This window comes from Mus caroli, chromosome 12 (assembly GCF_900094665.2).
Source record: "Mus caroli chromosome 12, CAROLI_EIJ_v1.1, whole genome shotgun sequence".
NCBI lineage: Eukaryota > Metazoa > Chordata > Mammalia > Rodentia > Muridae > Mus > Mus caroli.
In genome coordinates this window covers 26,514,259-26,537,827 of record NC_034581.1, presented here as the reverse complement: position 1 = coordinate 26,537,827, position 23,569 = coordinate 26,514,259, and the positions used below count along the sequence as shown (strand labels likewise).

The 23,569-nt window shown below is 44.4% G+C and overlaps 1 protein-coding gene across 1 annotated transcript in view; it reads left to right on the top strand.

Annotated features, from left to right (window-relative positions):
- The window catches only part of Tpo (thyroid peroxidase), a 69,401-nt gene extending 46,994 nt beyond the window's left edge, over positions 1 to 22,407 (top strand). Inside the window, exons 14-17 of the mRNA XM_021179498.1 lie at positions 1,115 to 1,246; positions 3,184 to 3,283; positions 4,840 to 4,963; positions 21,905 to 22,407. Coding sequence (XP_021035157.1) covers positions 1,115 to 1,246; positions 3,184 to 3,283; positions 4,840 to 4,963; positions 21,905 to 21,943 — 395 coding nt within the window. The 3' untranslated portion in view covers positions 21,944 to 22,407. The remainder of the gene's footprint in view (positions 1 to 1,114; positions 1,247 to 3,183; positions 3,284 to 4,839; positions 4,964 to 21,904) is intronic.
- The last annotated feature ends 1,162 nt before the right edge of the window (positions 22,408 to 23,569 follow it).

Here is a 23,569-nt window from a genome sequence, read left to right as displayed (position 1 = left end):
TTCTACGGCTTTTGAATAAAAGCAAAATTTTATTAGGCACGCAACACTTTGATCTTCCATTCAGGTTGCACTAGAGTTCTAATAAGGTAGCTAGCCTCAACATGTTTTCTCTTTCCTTTGTAGGAAGCACAAATTTCTATTCAGTATAGGCTTGCAGCACACACCTCAGGATTAATCATCTGCAAGAAAGCCCAGAATGTGTATGGTCTCAAATTCCCTAGATCCTAGATTGATTTCAGAAGTTTTTAAGTCTGAGATTTACTGTTGCGCACAAGAAAGCTATGACCAAGTCCTAAGCATCAGTATCTCAGGATTTTGCCCTATTTGAAATTAAAATTTTTTTCACATGCTTTTAGGTGGCTTTCACCCAGGATCCAGTGTCCTTACATGAAAAGACATCAGGACAACTGGAGAGGACTGGGGAACACCACAATGAGTCTACAAGATGAGACACATTCAGAGTTGTTCTAGAAAAGGAAAAGGGAGAGCCTTTGTGGGAACATTGTGCTCTGACACCTCCTTAAGCTTCTGGCCTCCAGCACTGAAAGGGGACCAGGTTCTAAGGCTCTCAGCTTGTGGTGATTCCTTGAAGCAGCCACAAAAACAAACAAACAAAAAAAACAAAAACAAAAACAAAAAGCATACAAGAAAAGTAAGAATAAGATTCCCCAGGATGCATTGCAATGGAGAGAAGGGCATAGTATTTGTCTGTCATCCATTACCTCCCAGAAGCACAGTGTGCCTCACACAGAGGCAGAGCTGAGTCCACAGTTAGCAACAGAGTCTTCATACAGTGACACATGCTCATAAGGAAAAGGCAGTGGAGGCTACTGGAAGCCGGAATGTCAGTGTAAGCAGGGACAAAGGTAGACCATGAGCCACAGGAGCTGCTGAGATGGGCCTGGCCACAGAACCAGGACTAAGGCTCTCTGTAGGTGCTTTACCTCAAACAAAAGAATTATGAGATGGCCAAACAACTGGGAAAGTGGCAAGGCTATGACACTGGTGTCTTTGAAACCAAGGGTGGATCTAGGTAACCTGGAAGAGGCTGCTACATGATGCTGAGGACATGGGCTCTTTCTTCCCTATTACTGACTGTGCATTGTTCCTGCAGATGTTAATGAGTGTGCAGATCTGACACACCCACCTTGCCACCCCTCTGCAAAGTGCAAGAACACCAAGGGAAGCTTCCAGTGTGTGTGCACAGACCCCTATGTGCTAGGTGAGGATGAGAAGACCTGCATAGGTGAGTGCCTTCCTGGCAGTGCCTGTTGGCCCATTTCTTGGAAATAAGGAAAAATATTGTGTTTGAGGTTCTCAGACTTTAGCTATGTTCCTAGAGGGTAACCCCAAACTTTCCCAAGTGCCTAATTGAAGCTCACCTTGCCTAGTAGCAAGTGGACAATGAGATCCGAGAGTAATTCAAGGAATGGCATCCTGACAGCTTTCAATAGCATGTCTGAAACACCCTCTTGATGCAAATCATTCTACAGAGTGTATAGAACAGAATTTGAGGCCACTTCTGTCTGCATGTACCGTTGTAAATTCAAGAGAGCTAATTCAGAAAGAAACCTGCCAAAGCAAACCATAAACCACTGGAGTCAGCATCCTAATTCCCTACAGGCCCAGAAACATTGCTAACCTCACTTCATCCCATGAGAAAGCTCCAAAGGCCAAGAATAAAACTCCTGAGGCTGTCAGTCAGCTAAAGGGCATCTGTCTGCAATTCTAACGCTTGACCCAAGACGTCTTCAGAATTCCTTTCTGAGTGATTAGCACTGAGACCAGAAAAGTGTTGAGAACAGGGTTTCTCCATTTGATGTGTTGTCACCAAAGAGCACATATTCCAGAAACACAAGAGATGGACAAATGGCTCTTATAAGTGTGGGACTGAAGGTCTTATCCAGGCTGAAATTAATTGACTGAGTTATTTCTGAGTGACAAGATATGGAGGTTTCACACATGCACAAAGGATTCATAGAGCCGAGCACAATGCACAGGCCAAGTCCTGAGACTCTACAGTCATGTACAGGCCAAGTGACAGTAGGTGACCTAACACAGTGCCAAGTCCAAGCTACGGGAGGATAGAGAGATCTTGGTAAGGCAGTGTACAGGAAAGAAGCCAGGTAGAGAATGAAGGTTGTCTAAATAATTTTTAATAGAAATACTGACAAATTTAAACTCCAAGGGTCAACTTTAAGAAACACTGCTGTCCCCAGCTTCCAAGATATTTTCAGATTCTAGAGAGAGAGAACAGCTGGGATGCAGGTCACAGCTGGAAAGCCAGTCTAAGCTACCAGGCCTCAGCTGCCTCCTCTTTCACTCAGAATCATCCTTAGCCAGCACTGATTCAACCCCTGCAGCCTGCTGCTGGGACTAGTCCTCATAGCCTCAGGCGTGTGGCACCTTTTACAGTGCTGGACACAGTATGTGACACTTATAAAAACAAACAAACAAACAAACATTTCTCTGCTGGGTGGTTTCTAACAATCCCAAGGAGCCAGTGATTAGCAGCCGACAAGAGAGTCTATGGCAGGGCTGTGATAACAGAGATTTTGAAGCAAGGGCTGCTGGCCTCAGACAGACAGTTCCTTGTGGGAAGTCACTGGGTTAGGAACTTGGCAGCAACACAGGAGGTATGAAAGCAACATCTGCTCGGACTCCAGGGTCAGATGTTGCAAGTCCCTGGCTAGTCTGGCTCAAGGATTCTGCCTCTTGCTCTCTAACTCCCAGTGACTAGTTCAATTTGTCTCTATGTGGGACAGATCACTGGGAAATTTGTTGTCTGTCCCTAGATCCTCCAAAAGTTCTAACTGCCCAGGGCTACATTCTGCCTTCCTGGACCCTAACTGAATTCCACAGTCTTTGCAAATGCATATGAAGACAGGCTGAGTATTATGCTGTGTTCTTCAGATACAGCTGCTGTGTCCCCTCTGTCATGTCCCATCTGAGTCCTTTGGGAACCTTAAGAAGCTCACTGTCCTAGTAACTGTGGCCATCACTAGACCTGAACCTCTCTTCCAGTTAAGGGCCAGTCCCTGCCAGCTCTCTCTGCCTTCAATTCACTCAGAGAAGGACATATTAACTAAACAGCTTTTTCGCCATGAGTTGTGCTAGGGGCCAGCCAGGTGGGGACCTGTGGCCCTGCTGGGCAGATCTGCTGACCTGTGTCCTCCTGTACAGATTCTGGCAGGCTACCTCGGGCATCCTGGGTCTCCATTGCACTGGGTGCACTTCTCATTGGTGGTTTGGCCAGTCTCACCTGGATAGTAATTTGCAGGTGGTAAGTTCTTCTTTCTGCCTAGTTCCTACACGGGGTGTTTCCTCTCCTCTGGGTGTAGCTCTTCTCAAAGCTCCCCTGTAATGAGAGAAGTTGAAAGTCCAATATAACATCACAGGCACCGTACAGCAGACTGGACTGTCAGGTGTGCTTTAGGTAATAAAGGCGAAGTAGGCAAGATAGAGACAGAACTGCATTTATTCAATGAGAAGAACCCAGGTCATGCTCATAACCACTGTATGACCAGAGTGGTGGCAAGCTGTGGCAGTTACTACCCATCAACCACTGTGGCAGGGCCCTATAAAATGTTGTGGGGACCAGTCAGGATGCAGCTGTGCTGTCTGAGTAAGCAAGGTCAGCCTCCAGAATAACAGGATAAGGTAGAGGATGGACACAGATCCATAGCATATAGAGCATCACATAGGTGTTCCCAGGAAACTGTGGCATTATGAGTGGTTCTTCCACTAAGTGGCTCGCACATATCCCAAGTCTCTGGCCATGGTGACAGTCACCTTATCAGTGTCCAGCATGAATTAGACTGTGTCAGGTTTTCCCTTCCTCTTCCCTCTCACCATGCTCCTTCTCCCTACCCCATATTCATCTTTCATCTCTCCCTTCTTCCATTTTCTCTCCCCCATCCTATCTCTGAAAAAAAAAAAAAGAAGACTTCCCTTTTAAAGTTCATAGCATTCTTTCCCAAGCACACACTTAACCACAACTCATACATCTTGCATCCCCCGGTAACGATATTTACACACTAAGTGGGGCTTGGTAGCTTGTTTTAGGGTTCCAGAAAACAGGATCAGGTCCTACTTTATTTTCTTGGAAAGGCATTTCTTTAAACCATCATCACCAATCTTCTAGAAAACTATTATTTTGTTGTAAGAGAGCTAGCATTGTACATACAACCAAACTCCTTCTGAAGAGGAACAGACAGACAGAGATGGAAGAAAGCACAACTCTTCTTCAAGTATCACAAAGCCACGTGCATGCGCATGGGAGTGAAGACTTATCAGGTAGATAGGCTCTGTGAAGTGACAGTGACGTGGCCTTCCATGTCCACGGGGCAGCTTATAAACCTACAGCTGCAGCAGATGTGACAGGCCATTAACAAGAACGGAAGCATTTGAGTAGCGAGCCTCGGCTTTGCAAATTGGTTTCTCCTTGCAGGCTCTGCAATTTGATGAACACATTTCTTGAATAATTAAAAGCATGATAAATTAAATGAGGCAGGGTCAGGCAGGGATGCAGCTTTCGCAAGCTACAATGAGTGGTTTTGCTAACTACTAGGCCTAGAACTCCTGACACTGCCAGAAACCACAAACCCCACTGGCCACGGTTCCTCTGGAGTCAGGTTACCATTTAACAACCTGGAGGACACCACAGAGAAAGTCCCCTGAGTGACTGAGTGGTCCCCTGAGTGACTTCCCTGACTCTAAGTCCAGAGAGGTAGCTACCATTTCTGTCTGTGCCCAGCTCCTATGGAACAGGAGAGTCTCAGGCCCTGGAGTGGTCTTCTAAGTTTTGGCAACAATGACTAGATATGTGTTTATTCACAGGACACATGCTGATAAGAAAGCCACATTGCCGATCACAGAGAGAGTGACCATCCAGTCAGGATGCAGAAAGAGTCAGGAGAGGGGGATTTCACCACGCAAGGCCGCAGCTCAAGACACTGGACAGGTGAGGACACACGGGCGGGTGTCTGTCTCCCCATCCCAGATTCCAGCGATGTCCTAAGACATCAGCTGCTTCTACATCTGTGCACGGGTGCCCTCCATACAGCTGTGTAATGCAGAGCCCTGTGCTGTCCTACACTCCAATCCTTCTGACTTTCTTTCTCACACTAATTACATTTTTCAACTACTGATAATTTGTCAGAAGTTGGGCCTACTATTTAAGAAGTACAGATGAGTAACTGCCAGGTAACTGCCAGGTTCAAAAGAAACTTGGGACAAATGGTTAATTGTGGTGCTTATTAGCATACCAAAGAACATACTAGCCTTGGGTCCTCTTAATATAGCAAGTACCTGTTAGAGAGTCCAGGCTGGGTTCCTAGCTCTTCTCACCCCACCCCTACCCTAAACTTCTCCAGCTCATAGGGGGGCTTCCCTCCCCCAACTTCTCAGTCCCTGTATAATTCTGGCCATATGCTCTCCTGGCTCTTTGTCCCCTCCCTTTCTTGGTTCTCTTGCCCCACCCCCTGCCACTCTCTTTTGGTCCTCCTCTCTCACTCTCTGCCTCAATCCCTCCCTCTCTCTCTCTCTCTCTCTCTCTCTCTCTCTCTCTCTCTCTCTCTCTGTCTTTCTCTGTCTCTTTCTCTTTCTCTCTCTCTGTCTCTCTGTCTCTTTCTCTCTCTCTCTGTCTCTCTCTCTGTCTGTCTCTGTGTGTGTGTGTGTGTGTGTGTGTGTGTGTGTGTGTGTGTCTCCCTCTCTCCTTTCATGGCCTGGTTCAGTCTACTGGCCATGTTTAGTCTACTACTGATTTTCATTCCTTGCTCTAGACTCTCCCAGATGCCTCTAGCTATGGTCTCCCTCATATCTATGACAAAAACCTTCCCTCAACCATACCTGTGAACAGTCACATCCTTACTTTATGCATCTGGTGCTAAAATCCAGAAGAGGCATATAAGAGTACCCTAACCAGCTCAGCCACTCCTAACCAAGCCAATCTCCTGATCTGACACCCCTAAGGTGTGTGTGAATCATTTGTCTCTGTTGTCTTCTGCCACCATCATATTTGTTTCCAAGCTCTAGAATCTGACTCTTCAGCTGCTTCTGCCCTATAAAATTAATTATTGTAATATAAGTGTAAGTGGATTAATCCAACAGCTGTATATCTTTATCCTAGCTATATAATACAATGACACAGAAAAACTGGGATCTATTTTAATACTTCACCTCAATATCTGGGCAGCCAAATGCTCTATCTTCACCTCCTAAGCTAATCTGGCTACCCTCCCGCCATGATCTCAATATCCTTGCTTCTTATTGGCCTGGCTCTTTGGGCTTCAGGTATGTTTCTATGATCTTTCTCTCTCTCCCCGGACCCTCTTCCTCATTGCTTCAACTCAACTCCTCTTCTCCTTACTCCTTCCCCTGGTTGGTAAGAGTTCCTTCCACCCTATTCTCTCTTCTACCCAGCCATGGAGTAAGCAGCATTTATTGACAAGGCAGAGAATAAGTGGTTAAAAAAAAAAGTTTATACAAATTTGAGACAAGAGATTCTTGACATAAGCATTACAATGCCATGTGTCCAGATTGCAATGAGTTATGAGGGCAGAGAAATCAACGTTTGAACAACACAAGGATAACCTTTGCACAAGTGCACAAAAACATGCTTACACTCCCCTCTACTTGCTCTAACCAGTCATCTTTAATTGTCTGCTAATAATTGTCCACTCAATAATTGTCCGCTAATCTCTCTGGCTCCTGGAGCGATCTCTCTGCTAAGACAACTTACTCCTCTTCCTCTGTTCAAATCCTCCCTTTTCCTAAAAGCCTTTCCCAGTCCACATCTTTAGCTGTTTTCTCATCTACCTGCTCTATCCACTAAGTTCTTCTCTCTTAGGTAATTATCACCCCAGAGCCACCTGCTTTGCCTACTATTACTTTAAAAGCCACACTGATGTGCCAGGATGTTTTTCTCATACCCTTTGGTCCCCATCAATATGGAAAAGGGGTGACTCTCCTCTATAATTTGGGACATTTCTATTTCCACTTGGATATACTCAGGTTGAATATTTTGTCACCAAGACACCCTTCTCTTTCCCATCCTCTCTTTCTCCCCATATGTTTCTTTCTGGGGTCTCCTCACCTCCTCACTAAGGGGTGTTCTCTAAGCCCTTCAGCTTCTTTATGCCCCCCTGAGTCTCTACCATATTGGAATCCTCACTCTGGGGAGGTTCTGCTTGCAACCCTTGTCCTTCATGGTGACCCGGTTCTCCTCTTTCTCTTAGCTCCCTCTTGGAACTTATTGGAACTTTCATCTAGTAGAACTCCTGTCTCTGACCCTTTCTTCTTCCCTCCTTGGACTCAGAGATTTCATTAAACCCTTGCTGTCTTACTGAAAGCATCTTGTTCTCACTACAACTCAATGGCTAAAAATGGCACACTTGATTTCCAAATTCTTTCATATGGTAACAACCTCTGCCACTGCACAAACAAACGGCCCCCACATCTCTTCTGTATAAACTTCTGCTGCTCTACATTCTCAAAAGCCTCTTACCTCTAAGCTTTTTTCTACTTTCCAGTCTTAAAATCTTTTATCTCTACAAATTCTTTGCTCTACTCTCAAAATCTCTTAAAACTATTGAGTAAACTCTTTAACTCAGGATTTGTAAGTTTATTGGGTATGTTTCTTTTAAAAAATCTGTAAAACCTGTGACAAAAGGCTTAAAACTTGTAACAAATGTCTGATAATTGTAAAAAAAAAACCTATACGCAGGTAATCTTAGTCTACTATAGCAACCTACATATGTGATTCAACTCTTGTTTAAACAAATAGACCTATGACAGCATACTGTCTATGTAACTTGAATTCAACTCTTGTTTAGGAATATAGATGTTTTCAAATAGCAACCATGTTGTTCACCTCCATCTTGGCTGATGACTTCATCAAGATGGAAACAACCATGTGGCTGGCAGCCATTTTTACTAAGAGTATACAGGGTACATGGAACTTCACCACCATCTTAGTTAAGATGACTATTTGATATAAACAAACCAAGGCAATAATCATAAAACTTCTTAGTGCTACTGAGCCCTCTGCTCATCCTTTTATCTCCTCTTTAGACTAAGGAGGAAACAGCAAGTCTCCAAAATATTTTGGATTAGGATAGATTTTTATGTGATGATAAATTCCTAAGGTTATAAAGGTATGCTTATGTCAACCGAACTTTAGAGCTGTCTGTCTCACTGCTTATATCTTTGCTAACTGTTCAACCCCAGCTTTCTAGAAAATTTTAGAAAAAGAACGACATATGTTTGATGAATAAGGAATATTTAATAGATAAGGTTTATAAATTTCTAAAGTTATAAAGGTCTACTCAGGTAAACAAAAGCTGACTTAGAGATTTGTGAATAGTCACTTACATCTTTATTACTTGTGTTCAACATCAGACTTCTAGAAAAAAATTTAAAAGGAACGTGTGGATAAGTTATTTCTCTGTGGGTGAAATGAGCCAATTCAAACCAGAATAAAATACTTATAAATACAATAAACACAGGTTTATTGGGAAGTTGCTCTCAGGCTCTCAGGTTGTGAAGGAGCTTACTGAGGTCATAGTATGGAGGGAGACAGGGGGAAAAGAAAGAAAGAAAGAAAGAAAGAAAGAAAGAAAGAAAGAAAGAAAGAAAGAAAGAAAGAGAGTACACGCAGAGAGAAGGAAAAGAGTGGGGAGAGATCAAAGTGTATGGGCTATAGGAAGAAGCTCTGAGGAAAAGGCAGAAAGGGCTGGAAAGTTCTCAGTAGAGGGCCCGTATGCCAGGAAGGACTGAGGGATGCTGGGATAACATGGAAGCCAAGTCTACTTCAGTATGTAAATTATAAACCTCAGCCCCTTGTCCCAGGTCTGAAACCTCACACATGTTTTATAAATAAGATATATTTGATAAGTAAGGCTTATGAATTCCTAAGGTCTATTCAGCCTGGCAGAAACTGACCTGCAGATATATGTCTAGCGCCACTAGATATATGTCTTTGCCACTGTGTTTATGGCTCAAAGTTTTATTTTGATGCTAAAGGATCTTTAGCTAAGTCTTCAATTCAAATGTTTAAGTGGGATAAAATTGTAAAATCCTGATCATTATATAAACTATTAACTTGTTGTAGACTGTTAAACATAATTAAGACATGCAAGTTAATGGTCACTTACCTTATAAATGATCAAAAAATTTTAATCTGTCAGAACTATGCTCATAGTGATGCCAAGTACAAATGTAATTCATTTACAAGGACGGGCTTAGTTAGCTTCCTGTATGTTTTCAAAGTGAAGCAAGTAACTAAAGATAAGTAAAACTTGTTTAAGCAGGTCCACTAAGTAGATGGTCCTCAAACTCCTCAGAGGTCTGCTGACTGTGGCATTTAAAGTGCTTAATGAAAAAGCTTCCCATGAGAGACAGAAATGCCAGCTCTCCAAAGAAGACAATGGGGCACAGATGACTCCATCTGGATTGTGGGGATACTAGCCACTGGGAAATGAACTGCTCCATGCCTCTCCCTCTTCCAGGGCTCTGCTCCCTGGACTGTAGACACAGAACAGTAGGGTTAATTGGCCTCCTCTGCCTACCCCGAGGAATGTAGTTTTCCCAAGTTCCTCCTCCACAGGAAAATCTCTCCAACCTTCTGGGTCTGGCAGCTGAGACTTAATACTTTCCTGGGTGATAGCCAGAAGCCTGATAAACTCTGCCCGCAATGAAACCCTTGAGATTAGCATGGGCAGCCTAGGGTAACTGTCTAGATAGTGAGTACATCTCTTGTCATTTTAATTGATGCAAAGGCCATTTGAGCTAGACTCCTTGCCCTTAATTTATCCTTTTCAGATCTCTGATTATGTTAGTGGCTAAAGGTGGCTTTATCAGTTTAATAGCAGCAAGCACACCAGCTTCTCCCCCAAGGTTGCAGCTACAAGGTCAACCCATGTCCTATGTAAAAATCAGACACAGTCAGTTTACAGTGCTGGAAGACATCACTCTGAAAGAGATAAACTCACACAGCAGGGTTCAACATAAAATTTTATTATTCCTTTATTTAAAGGAACTTGTATTGCAATGACTGCTCTGGGTAAACAACCAGCTGTGTGCCATGGTAAATAATTGGAGGAAAAGGTTTGTTGTTTATGAAAGTTGTAAGGGTCTAAGTAATTAATTTAAGATATGTAGATGCAAGTTGTAAAAGTCTGTGTATTAAGTGAAAACTTAAGAGTTGTGAGGGTCCATGGAAGTGATTTAAGATATGTAAATGCTAAGTGCAAGGGTCTAAGAAAATGATTTAAGCCGGGCGTGGTGGCGCACGCCTTTAATCCCAGCACTCGGGAGGCAGAGGCAAGTGGATTTCTGAGTTCGAGGCCAGCCTGGTCTACAAAGTGAGTTTCAGGACAGCCAGGGCTACACAGAGAAACCCTGTCTCGAAAAACCAAAAAAAAAAAAAAAAAAAAAAAAAAAAAAAAAAAAAAAAAAAAAAAAAATGATTTAATTTTTTTATGTGAAAAATGAAAAGTGTTTCAGATTTCTTTCACTCTGGTTATGCTGTTGTTATTATATTAAGACTTCAAAAGTTCATAATTTTAACATGAATCAATGGAGGTCTGATAAGCTACTAATCTAGCTCTGGTAAAGTACTGTCTACTATTATCATAGTCATCGGTTCCAATTGTTAAATTCCCTTTGGTTGTATAGACTTCAAAGAATTTCTCATCATGCTGAAAACATCTCTGTCCAGTCTACATATCCAGCCCTGTAGACAGAGGAGTGTTCATGATTTAAACCCCCAAACTATAGCTCTTCCTATGACTTAAGCTGTTTACAAACAAACCAAATGGGGGTTTCAGTGCAGATTACAAACAATGGCTATGCTAACTTGTCTAAAACTTTAAATTCATGTAAGCTTCAGGGAGTTCAGACTTGGATCCACCTACAGGTCAAATAGACTCCTGTAGGTAAGTACTCCTGTCAATCAGTAGCCATGAAGATGGGTTCTCTCTCTCTCTCTCTCTCTCTCTCTCTCTCTCTCTCTCTCTCTCTCTCTCTCTTTCCCTTAGTTTGGCAACTACTTCCTGAAGAGGAAGGGTGTGGTGAAGAAAGGGCGAAAAAGTGAAAAGTTTATTCAAAAACTGTCTCTCAGTAAAATAGTGAGAAGCAGTGGGGGAATAGGGGTTGGGGGAGGGGAGGGTGTTCCTCAGGGACTATGTACCTGGGAGAAAGAGAGGTGGTGGGCTGGGTCCAGTGGCAATGAACTGTATATTCCTGAGTCTGAGCTGAGAGAACCTGGAGGCTAGCATGGACCTTGATATACTTATAGGCACCACAGTTGTGTGTTAATGGGAGCGCCCTGTATCCGTCCCTTTTGCCAGAGATGAAGAGATTAGCTCCTTCTAGCAAGTGGGAGCTAGCATCTCAAGTCCCACAGGGAATGTCAGCCTTTGTCTAACTGGCAGAACTTGGAAGTTCCTGGAACCTGACCTTCCAGCATTTTTGGTTGTTGACACAGGGTGACTAAAGATATAATCTCTCCTCTAACCGCTTCTCAGCTAAAATCAGGACTTCGTTAGTTAGGAACCAGGAAGGTTGGAATACCAGTCAGTCATAAGGCCAGGAAGAGAGGGAGTCGGGCAATGACCAGAAACATGGTTTTTCACTCACTGCCCAAGTTCTGCAGGATTATCTGAGGCTAATGAACTATAGACCACTTTGGAACCCTTAGTGGCTCAGGCTGATAGCTGATGGTAGGTGGCCAGGGAGGGAAATTTTATCAGAAGATTACCAACCATCAGATAATTTTGCTAATTATTTCCTGAAAGAACTTGAAGGGTCAAGGAGCAATCATTAATATGATGAATATGGAAATCAGTGAGCCAAGGAGATTTAAGAGCCAGGGCCCCAAGAGAGTCAAAAATAAGAGTTCTACAAAAGAGTTAGCTTCTGGGTGACAAAGAGATTTTTCTAGCTCCTGTAAGTCTTTACTCTTTTCTTCCACCTGGCCAGGTTGGTCTTAACACAAAACAGTATTCTTTGTTGAGGAAGAGGCAGGTAACTCCCCTTCAGCTGCTGGTAAGTGGAGGGCCTTTCCACCTTTTTAGGACCACCAAGGCTAGGGAACTGAGATGGTTTTGGAGTAATTGCAGAGCAGAAGTTGGTTCCTGGATAGTGTCTCCTAGCTGGGCGAATACTTGCTGAGATAGAGACAGACTAGAATCCCAGCTGCTTGTGGCCAAACCCATAGCAGCCACTGAGACTGCTAGACTAATTCCAATCCTGATTGGAAGGGCTACAGCCCATCAGACCCTGCGTGAGACTTGGAGGGAAGTAGAGAACTCTCCTCTGTGTATTGGATTAGTTGGGGGAAGTAATAGAGTTGGCAAATAGGGACCATGAATGGATTAGAAAAGTCCGTGAAGACTGGGAATTGGAACGACTTGACTTGGTACCAGAAGAAGGTTCTTGAAATTGAGCTGTTAATATGTGAGAACAAAGAGAAGGACTGAGTGGTTATTGAACAGGGAGTCACCTGGTATCACCAGAGAGGCACCGGAGGTATCGCACCAGAGGTGGTGGGGTGGAAGGGAGCACCTGGACAAGCCCATGCCGAAGTGTTCCCTCTGAGAAATCAGCCTTATGACAAGCTTAGTATAAAAGAGAGTTTATTTGGGACCTACAGGAGGGGATAGAGGCAGAGAAGGGAGGGAGACAGAGAAGGACAGAAAGAGGAGAGAGAAAGAGGAGGGAAAGCTGTCCAGGAATATAGGAGAGAGAAAGAGAGAGAGAGAGAGAGAGAGAGAGAGAGAGAGAGAGCGAGCGAATAGTTCTTATATATAAGCCAGGCTTGTACCTGGCTGTTGCTAGGCAACTGTTGGGCAGAGCCTAGAGGAAATGCTGAGAAGAGGTGATGGAGGGGCATGTTTTGAGGTTACAGAATGTAGAGTTTAGGGTTAAGTGGATAAGAGGCATAGCTGCCTCTCAGGATTGCTGCAAAGGAGCATGAAGGAAGGATGAAGTTATGTTACTGTTACTGCTTCACTGCTATGACCCACTGTTACTGCCATAGATGTGGAGGAGACTCAGAGGTTCATTTAGAATAGTCTTCCAAAGGGCTGAGTTAAGAAAGGTCTCCTGCACCTTGAACTTGTAGGGTGATTTCAGATTGTTGAATAAACCCCCACTATATTACCTAAAAAGACGGTGGGTGTTTCCTCAAGGGATCTAAAAAAAAATTACCACTCATTTTTTGCCAGATGGGCTAGCCCTGGTCATATAGATTTACATCTACCCCACAACCCCTTGGACCTACTCTCTAAGGGCCCCCAGATGATAAAGATGACCATACTTGTTATGGTCCACAACACAATTGTTGAAGTTGTGTGTTCCACCCTGGTTAGAGTGCTGGTACTTACAACTTCAATATAGGCACCTATCCCAGGATGAAGAGTCAGTGCAGGCCAGGCCGGGTACTGGAGAAGACAAAGGTACCTGGAATTGTCACATAAATTGAAGGTGGGCTGTTCCTTACTGCTTGGGTATAGAAAGTTAGTGCCTTAGTTAGAGTTTTACTACTATGAACAGACACCATGACCAAGATAACTCTTATAAAGGACAACATTTAATTGGGACTGGCTTACAGGTTCAGAGGTTCAGTCCATTATCATCAAGGTGGGAGTATGGCAGTGCCCACCAGGCATGGTGCAGAAGGAGCTTCGAGTCCTACATCTTGTTCTGAAGGCAAACAGGAGATGACTTCCAGGAAACTAGGATGATGGTCTTAAAGCCCACACCCACAGTGACACACCTAGTCCAACAAGGTCACACCTCCAAATAGCGCCGCTCCATGGGGCAAACATATTTAAGCCAGCACAGTTAAATCTCTGAGTGGCAGCCAGAGAGCAGCCAGAAGGCAGAATGAAGAAGTGTAGTACTATGAATGGTATATCTGGAACTTCAAGGATTGTCATGGTCCTGCTGTTTGGGAGGTTGGAAAAACAAAGTGAGCTCAGGGCAGGAGGGTGACAGAGAAGGCAATTCTCAGGAACAGGTGGGTAGTAGGAAAGCCTAAGCTTTAGTGGGTACATAGACTTGGCAGCTATACTTATCAGATAAGAGGTCAGGAGCCCTTTTGAGCCATGATAGGTGGATCCAGGTTTAATTCCTTGAAGTTCAGCTGCCATTGGTGTGATAAAGATGACCAGATGTGGACCCATCCAGTGTGAGTTGAAAGCCTGTGGGAGAAAAACTTTCAAATAAAACCAGTCTCCTGATGGTATGGTTTGGGTATAGGATCAGTTGTGGGCATGAGGAGCACAAGATCAATGTGTTCCCAGAGATGGTGTCTCAGAGTGAGAGTAAGTAAGTAGATAGTCACACAGTGGGGCTGCTTCTACATGAGGTCAATTTCCCAGACGGAAGGGATGCACATTAACTCAAAGGCGCTGAGGAAAGAGGGGTGTGGCCTAAATTCAAGTGAGGGCAACAGGCAAAGGTTGAGTCCAAGGAAAAGGACTTTGGAAGACAGTTTTGATCAGTGAATCTTAATAACTCCATTATCCCTTCCTACTTTCCCCAAGGACTGAGGTCAGTAGGAAATGTGAATGTGCCACTGTACCCCTAAGACCCTCAAGACTAACTGAGTGACTTTAGGAATAAATGCCAGGCCGTTATCTGAATATGTAGATATAGGAAGTACAAACCTGAGTACAATATCACTCATGAGGTGGGAACAAATCGCTGCTGCAGTCTCTGATGGAGTAGGAGACGTTTCTATCCATCCTGAGAAATGTCTACCATGATAAAAAGATGTATCTGTGCTTTTTATTAGGGTGTGTGTGTGTGTCAGAGAGAGAGAGAGAGAAAGAGAGAGAGAGAGAGAGAGAGAGAGAGAGAGAGAGAGAGAGATCTACCAGTCCTCCCTCAGAAGAGTAACTCCCGATGGGGCTGGAGAGATGGCTCAGTAGTTAAGAGTACCAACTACTCTTCGACAGGTCCTGAGTTCAATCTCCAGCAACCCACTGTGGCCCACAACCATCTGTAATGGGATCTGATGCCCTCTTCTGGTCTATTTGAAGACAGCAACAGTATACACACACACTCATGGCTCCCTGTTGGGAGGTTTGGACTCAGGTAGAACATGCCTGGATGGTAGCCTTAAGGAGGGCAAAAAGGATGGTGAAATAAGAATTGGAGGAGTGAGTAGAGAGCTTGAGCCCCAGTGTGAAAAGATGTGTAAATAGGTCTTTGCTTGAGGGTCAGGAAGACAGTCTCTGTACTGTAGAAGGAGTCACCCTTAGAAACCCATGACTCTTCCCATAACATAGAGGGCCTATCATTGGGACTCAGAGTACATAGGGAGTAAGTTTGGAGGAACCAAGAGGAGAATAGAGAAAGGATGATAGGAATGTTGACTTGCCTCTTTGGCAGTGCTGTCAGCAAAAGCATTTCCCAAGGTTATATGATTAGTAGGCCATGAGCTCTGCGTTCTGAGAAGTAGTGTGTAGCCACCTGTGTAAAACTCTGGGGAACCTTAGCTTACTGCCCACCCACCCACGAGTGAACCATGTGGAGCCAAGATTGATGCAAAAAGCAAGAAGAATGTATTATTCCAGTGCACTGGGGTTGTCCCAGACCCAAAGGAGAGGCAGCGACCACCAGCACCTGTTCAGTGAGTTTTTATGTGGTTTCTAGGGGCAGAATAGAGCACTACCAACCCCCTTTAAACTGATTGGTCTTTAGGGAATGAGGTGACAAGGACTTCCCTTGTCTGAAGGTGGGCAATGGTCAGTCCTGAGGAATGTGGTTTCTCTCTGTGGTCTGAGAAATGTTAATTAGCCTCTCCCTTCCGGAGGGGCAAGTGTTCCATGACCTTCCCAAAGTTCCTAAGCTGACCTTTTCACCTGTAGCCATCTAGCGGCCAGGCCAGGGAGAACTGGATTTACCTGAAAGGAGAGCTGGGGATGGAATGGGACAGACGAGAAAGGAATGAACCCAAGAGAAAGGTTTCTGATCAAGGTTTAATGTTTATTTATTTTTTTAAATTCTAAATATATGGGGGAAATCCCAAAGGCCCATCCTTTGTTCTGGCTGGGTTCTGTTGCTTTGTCTCTGCTGGATTTTATTGCAAAATAATCTCAACAGCATCTCAATGGGTGGGCAGTCGCTCTAGTCTCTGGCAGGAAGATGTAAATGTAGTGAGGCCAGGTGCTTGGCTCCAGTCAGAGACTTGTTTAGCCAACTCAAGACTGGGAGAAGGGCACAGTAGTGCTTGAGGGTAAAGGAGAAAATTCTCCAGCCAGATCAGAGGAGAGGATGGAATCTCTGTCTTGGCAGGAGCCTGTGGAGCAGAGAGATAAGCACATATCTATAAACCAAGTATAGTCATGACATGTCAGAAGGGAAATAGGAGGTTGTGAGTTTGTGTAGGTAAGGGTTTCAAGTGACTCTGGGCAGGAATGATGAGGACAGTGGCCTTGGGAAGGTGAGTGAGTAACAGGGTTAGGTAAAGGTCAGGGACCAGATGAAATATCAGGTTTTCTTTAGGATGATGAAAGAAAGCAACCAAAAGAGAGCTTAAAAGCTTCCCAGGCCAGTAGGGAGTCTGTTGCTAGTGCTTGTAAGCAACCTCTTCATCTAACTGTGTGTCTGGATATTTGAAAAGGTAGGTAACAAGAGCAAATGTGTGTGTCCTCTCATTTGTCCCCAAATCCCTACAGCCATTTACCATTTTTCAGTAGTATAAAGGGTTGGTCAAGGTCTGGGAAAGTGAGGGCAGGGGACTCATCTGTGGGACTGCATCTCAGAGGCGAAGGAAAGTAGGCATTACAGGCTTACTAGGATTTAAAGGCTCAGTCAGGGAAACTCTAGATGCTTCTTATAGGGGCAGAGCCAGAAGAGCAGTATTAGGAATCCAGATTGTAAGGTACCTCACCAGGTGAGGGAAGGAGAGAGTCTTCTCAATGATGGCTAGAGGCAGGAGGGTCCACAGGTACTGTCTGCAATCAAGAGTGCATTTACAACTATTCATGGGTAGCAGAAAGCCCAGCTTCTTGATCTAAAGAATAGATAGAAAGTTGAGCTTTAGAAGGGAAGACACGGTGTATTCTTTGTTTCCTAGACAGTAAGAAGCGAAGCAGTATATGGTTGTGACAGTAAGAGTGAGTGATGACATAGTAGAAGGTCGTCTACATATTGGATTAAGTGGCTGTGGGCAGAGCTAGAGAGAGGAGGTCAGTGGACAGAGCCTGGCTGAAATCCTGTGAGACCCTCTTGGGGAAGAATGTCACAGTAAGCTGGGATGCTGTACCAGTATAAGGATCCACCCAGATAAGAACAAAAAGATCATATGAATTTGAGTGTAAAGGAATGGTGAAGAAACTGTCCTTACGGTTTAGGTCAGTAAAGTAAGAGGTAGAGGAGGGAATCTGAGAGAGTAGAATATAGTGCTAGGGACAACTGGGTGAATTGGAATGGCACCTGTGTTAATAATTCTGAGGTCCTAAACTAGGCAGTATGAACTGTCATTTTTTTTTAGTACAGGTAAGATAGAAGCATTGTAGGGTACAGGAGTGCATGTGAGACTACCTTTATCAAGAAAGTACTATGTGATAGGTTTTAAGCCCTGTCTAGGTTTTTGGAAAATATGATATTGAGAGTGACTGGTGTAGGAGATAGGGTCCAAGAGTAGGATCTTAATAGGAGGAGGATGTGAGGCCACTTTAGAAGAGGAAGTGTCCTATAGGAGTGGGTCAATGAGGGAGTCTGATAGGGGGTAGAGTGAAGCATAAATGTTAGCCAGTAAATAAGGGGGCTCTTCAGAGGCTAAAAGAGGGAGAAATTCCAGACGGAGTTGGTTGAAAAGGAAAAGTGTAACTTAACCATGATATCTCTGCCCAATAATGTAAGGAGTTAGCTGTCAGATGACCCTAGAGGGAACAGAGGAGAGGACCTGTAGTCTTGGACTGATGGGTAACCATCACTGCCCACACCCACCCACCACAGAGATCTAAAAAGGATAACTTTCTTCAGAGTAAGTGGGAAGTAAAGGCTAAATATCTCCCAAATCTATTAGGAATGGTAGAGGCTTGCCCATTACCTGAACAATTATCCTAGACTCCTCTGTGATAACCTTGATGGTTTTGTTAGAGGTGAAAGTCCCAGGGCAGTGTCAGTCCTCGGACAGCAGGCACAGAAGATCCAAGAGTCTTTCCTGTGGAGGAGAAACTTAGAGCACAGACCTACCTTAGTGAAGCAAAGAGGTGCAGTCAACTCTCCAGTGTCCTGCTCTTCCATAGTTTGGGCAGGGTCCTGGAGGTAAGCAAAGGGAAGGGCAGGTTTTTCACCCAGTGGCCAGCTTTGCCACTTTAAAGCAAGCCCCAAGTGGGGTTCATTTGTGCCCCATCTTCTCTTCAGAGGACACCATGGGCTGCAGCCAGGAGCTGGTACTTCTGTCTCTCACGGGAAGTCCTTTACATCTTTCCCTGCTTCTCTCTTCCATTAGACACCTTAAATGCCACATCCAGCCAATCTCTCTGGGGAGTGTGAGGACTGTCATCCAGCCTTTTAAGCTTTTTTTTTTCTTTCTAATAGTGGAAGCTAGCTGGAACAGGAAGTAAGAGGGCAAGCATGGCCTCTGGAGAATTCAGATCTAGATCTATGTACCAAAGGAGAGGCTCTGCAGGGTACGGAGCTTGGCAGGATTTTCATCTGGCCTCTGAGTGATCTCCCTCAGTTTATTACAATTAATTACCTGATGGGAGGCCTTTTAGAGGCTGGCCAGGAGACAGATAATCATTTCATCTCAGGCTACCCTGCTGAGGGACTGATTCTTAACACTAACCAAGTAAATCCGGTGGGGGAGGGGAAATCCTTCCAGGAGACTGCCTCTTTCCCCCAACAGATAGAAGAAACTGTCTGTATGGTGGGCATCACCATGGAGAAGTGACAGGAGAAATAATCTCTAGGGCTACAGGGAAATGGGTACCTGGAAAAAAGGGAGCCAGTGAGTTGGGTGGGAAGCTTTGATGTGTACAGCAATAACCAGTGAGTAGAGGCTGAGGGAGGCTGGAGACTAGCATGGACCTTGATGTTATAGACGCTACAGGTATGTGTTAATGGAGAATGAATGGAGTCCTGGAAGTGCTCTTTCTCTGCAGGTGAAATGAGTCAATTCGTGGCAGATTAAAGTATGCAAAGGCAAGGTTGTTAAAAAAGGCACTCTGGGCAAGTTCACTGGTCCCAAGGAATGAAGCCAGGGAAGTTACCATGAGAAGGGAGACGGGGGCGGGGGGGGGGAGAGAAAGAGAGGAGAGTGTGCATATAAAGAGGTGTGTGTATGAGGGAGGGGTGTATAGATTATATAGGGAAGAGCCTCTGGAGAAAGGGCAGCCCAGTTCTTGGGATGGAAAGTTCAAGGTAGAGGATAGGATATGCCAGGTAGGGATTGAGGGATGTTGGGAAACCTGGAAGCCAGGTCTGCTGGGATCTGAAACCCAGCAGAAGGACTGTGTGTCCCTTTTGCCAGTGATAAGGAGAATGAATCCTTCTAGCAAGTGGGAACTAGCTTCTCAAGTGCCTGAGGGAGTGCTGGCTTTTGTCTAAATACCAGACTTTGCAGAGAGAAAATTTCTTGGAACCTGTCACTTTCACACCCCCAACTACCAAAAGCAAAAGTCTGGAAGTTTCGTGTGCACACCCAAAATAAAGATTTTCCCCTAAGCTCTTTAACTTTACATTTTGTCCCTAGTCCCTACCTGTCCCAGCAGATTTCCAATCAACTGAAGACTGAAAACTGCTCTGAATCAAACCAGTGAGTCCTGGATGTGCTGAAAGCAGATGTAAACTGCTTCAGATGTTTTTGATGAATTTCCAATCAGCCTGTTCCCCTGGCTTGATCCAGCACTTCCAGACTGCTCCAAAACTGCCTGTACTTAGCTATTCCCAAGCGGTCCCACAGAACCTGGGCAGTGAGCAGAACAGATGACCCAGGTCTGCCCTCCTCTCTTCCTACCTGACCTTTGACCACGATTCAAGCCTTCCTGAGTCCTGACAATTCCAACAGTGGCTTAATTTCAGCAAAGACGCAGTTACAGAAGAGATTACCTAACCTCTTATCATCATCAACAACAACAACACTCAAAATGTCAAGTCCCAAAGAAACCCCAGGACAAATGGTTACAGTGAAGGTTAGGGTGCCTATTAGCACCAAAGCACATGCTGGCCTCAATGCTCTCAGCTTCACAAGTGACTGTTACAGAGTCTATGCAGGTAGCCTTGTTCTCCTCAGCTCTTCTCACCCTACCACCTACCCTGATCTTCTTCAGCTCATTAGCTTCCCTTCCCCCACCTTCTCACCTTCTTACTTCTATCTAACCCTGATACTTTGGCCATGTTCCCTCTGACTCTTGGTCTTCCTCTCCCAAACCCCCTTCATAGCCTGGTTCATTCTCCTGACCATGTCCAGTCTACTCCTTTGCCGCTGCTCTAGACTCTTGCACATACCTCTTGCTGTGCTCTCCCTCAGATTTACAATAAACCTTCCTTTGAAACATACCTTGACATAGCCATACTCTTCCTTTATGCATTTGGTGCTGAACCCCTCCCCCACCTTTGTCAGGTGTAAAAGATATGTACAAACCCAGTTTTGAAACTACATGCAAATATTTCAACATTTACTTCAATATTATCTAAGTTGTTATTTGGAGGAAGTAAAAAAGAAAAAAAGATTTTTCAATTTGCTTTTTAAAACAAAATGGCTAAAGGGGCTGGAGAGACAGCTTAGCCGTTAGGAATGCTTGCTGCTCTTCTAGAATAGCATAGTTTCTAGTATAGACAAGAGGCTGCTCACAAATGCCGGTGACTCCAGCTCCAAGAGACCATAGTCTTTTTTACAGCCTCTGCAGCTATGCACACATATGCACATAACCATAGAGACATACAAGCATACACTGGAATAGAAATAAAAATGAACAAAAATAAGGTTATAGCCAGCATGGAAAAAAATCAGTATAAATTTGGGTTGTTTTTTTTTTTTTTTTTTTTTTTTTTTGCCTCTTCATGTATAGTCCCAGGTGATGTATTTATAGGTCATGTATGACATAGGTTAGGCTTGAGGTTCTAGGCACAGATAGCAAGTGGTGCTACCCAGCAAGTGAGGGGGATGCGTCTCAGGGGATGCAGGATAGAAAGTGAAGATTCAGTCAGACAGGAAGGGCTGCTCCCCAGAATGTGACCACAGCAATGTGTTTTATTCTTGGAGTTGTTGAAAGACTGGTGTGCAAAATGCCCTCCCCACAAGGAAACTAAATATGTCAGGAGCTAGGTTAGCTAATCCTTATACTTATCCCACAATTCCAGCACATATCAAAACATAAGGGCTTACAACACAAATACATTGGATTATCCTCTAAAAATAAAATGTAGGGACAGGAACATGGCTTAACAGGTAAAAGTACTTGGTGTCACCCCTGAGGACCCAGATTTGACACCCCCATTCCCACCTAGGATCCACATGGTAGAGGAAGAGAACCAGCTCCTACAGGTTTTCTTCCTCTGACCTCCATGTGTGTGCTGTGGCGTGTTGATGCCTATAAAATAAATGTACTAATTTCTTTTTTTAAAAAATTAATTCAGAGTCACATATCACATAAAAGGCCTGCCTGAAATGACCATTGTCACCCTAATATTCTCTCCTGGGTGGGGCCCTACCGCTCTACCCGGTAAGGTGAGCAGAGGTTCTGGGCATACTGCCAAGTTGAAAGTGGCTGAGCCTGCCTCCTGGGGTTCACCCTGCTGGAAGTGAAGGCTCTGCTCAGCTAAAGGCAAATGGTACCTTTGAATTTAAATTCATACCACAGTGACTTGAGTGGCACCTGAAATGTCAGGGGTATTAGTACTGAAGACAATGCTCATCCTGCCTTCTGTCTTGCAGGAACCTGCAAGTGGATCCAGGGTCCTCCTGTGTGAATAGAGGTCCTCACTGCTTTGGAGCCAGACATTGGCAAAGGCAAGTCTCAAGCTGCCTGGGCAAAGACATGACACGTGTTGGAGTCAGAGGCTTGAGGACACCAGATGCTGAGTCTTATCATCAGCCCGAGGCTGCAGTAGCTTCCATCTCATGTGTTTCCACAGGAGCAGTGCAGGCCAGACCGTGCTAATGCCTCTCCTACACATTAAGGCTAATGGATGAGTGGGAGGAAGGCTAAGAGAATCACATAAGCCTGAAAGGCTTGAGAGAAGCTCACATAGACTCCAGATCCTTCCAGACAATTTCATGTTCATTCAGAATCAGCAAGGCTCTTTCAAATACATTCAGTTCTCTCATTACGTTCCAGTCACCAGAAAGCACGGGCGAATAAATGCTATAGCATTTTGCTGGTCTGGCTCAGATATCCTCCTCCTCTGGGCTTGCATTAAAGATATCTTTACATGTGATATGTGTCTTTATAAGCTGTAGAAACATTAGTTCACCATAACTATCTTGGCTTGTTTATTAACACTCATTCTCCATCTTTAATCCTTCCTTGTCTTCCCACTCTGCATTAGTCAGCTTTGCATTATGGTAACTGACACTTGGCATGATAAATTATAGGGAGGAAGTTTTATTGTTGCTCATGGTTCTGGGGCTTTGGTCCATGACTGATAGGCCACATAGCTTTAGGCTTCTAGTAAGACAGAACACTGTGTGCACTGTGTGTGTGTGTGTGTGTGTGTGTGTGTGTGTGTGTGTGTGTGTGTGTGTGTATGCATGTCACATGGTGCAACCAAGCTGCTCAGCTTATGTCTGAAGCACAAAAAAACTCGGGGAAGGGCAGGAGTCCTACCACCCACTTTAAGGGTCTGCTCTACTGATCTTCCCATTAGGCCTAGCTCTTGGAGGTCCTATCACCTAATTGTAAAGTGGGTGCAGCCGCTATTGATATCACAGAACTAAAACTAAAGTTACCATTTGATCTGAACATACCACTCCTGAGCATATACCTGAAGGCTCTAAGCCAGCCCACCAAAGAGTTAGCTGCACAGGAGCTCATCTACTAATGCAGCCTAGCTATGCATTAGTAGATGAATAGACAAAGAAAATGTGGTACATAAACACAATAAAACTTTATCCAGCCTTAAAGAAAACAGAAATCCTGACATTTATATGAAAATAGATAGAGATTAACTGAAATAAGATTCTGAGAGACAGACAGCATGTTTTCTCACATATGAAGATTGTAGGTTTAATTTTTACAACTGTATGAAAGCAGGGAGGGTGTAGTTACTAAAACTAGAAAGGGGGGAAATATTTATAGAGGAAGAGGAGGAAAAGAGGGAGAAGGGATAATCAAGGAGGCAGGAGGTTACAGGAGGAGAGAGAATGGTGTGAGTGAGAGGACAGGAGGGTATGGGGGAGGGGAGGGTGGGAACCATCAGGAGGACTAGATGGTACAGGAGTGAACTGTATAGGGACCAGCAGGAGGATGGGAGGGCATGGGGGATGGTAGGATGGGGAGAGAATAACAAAATCAAAGAATATTAACAAACCTAAGAAGCAAGCTGATGGAGCCATTTTAATATCTAACATAAATAGACTTCAATCCAAACTAGTTGGAAG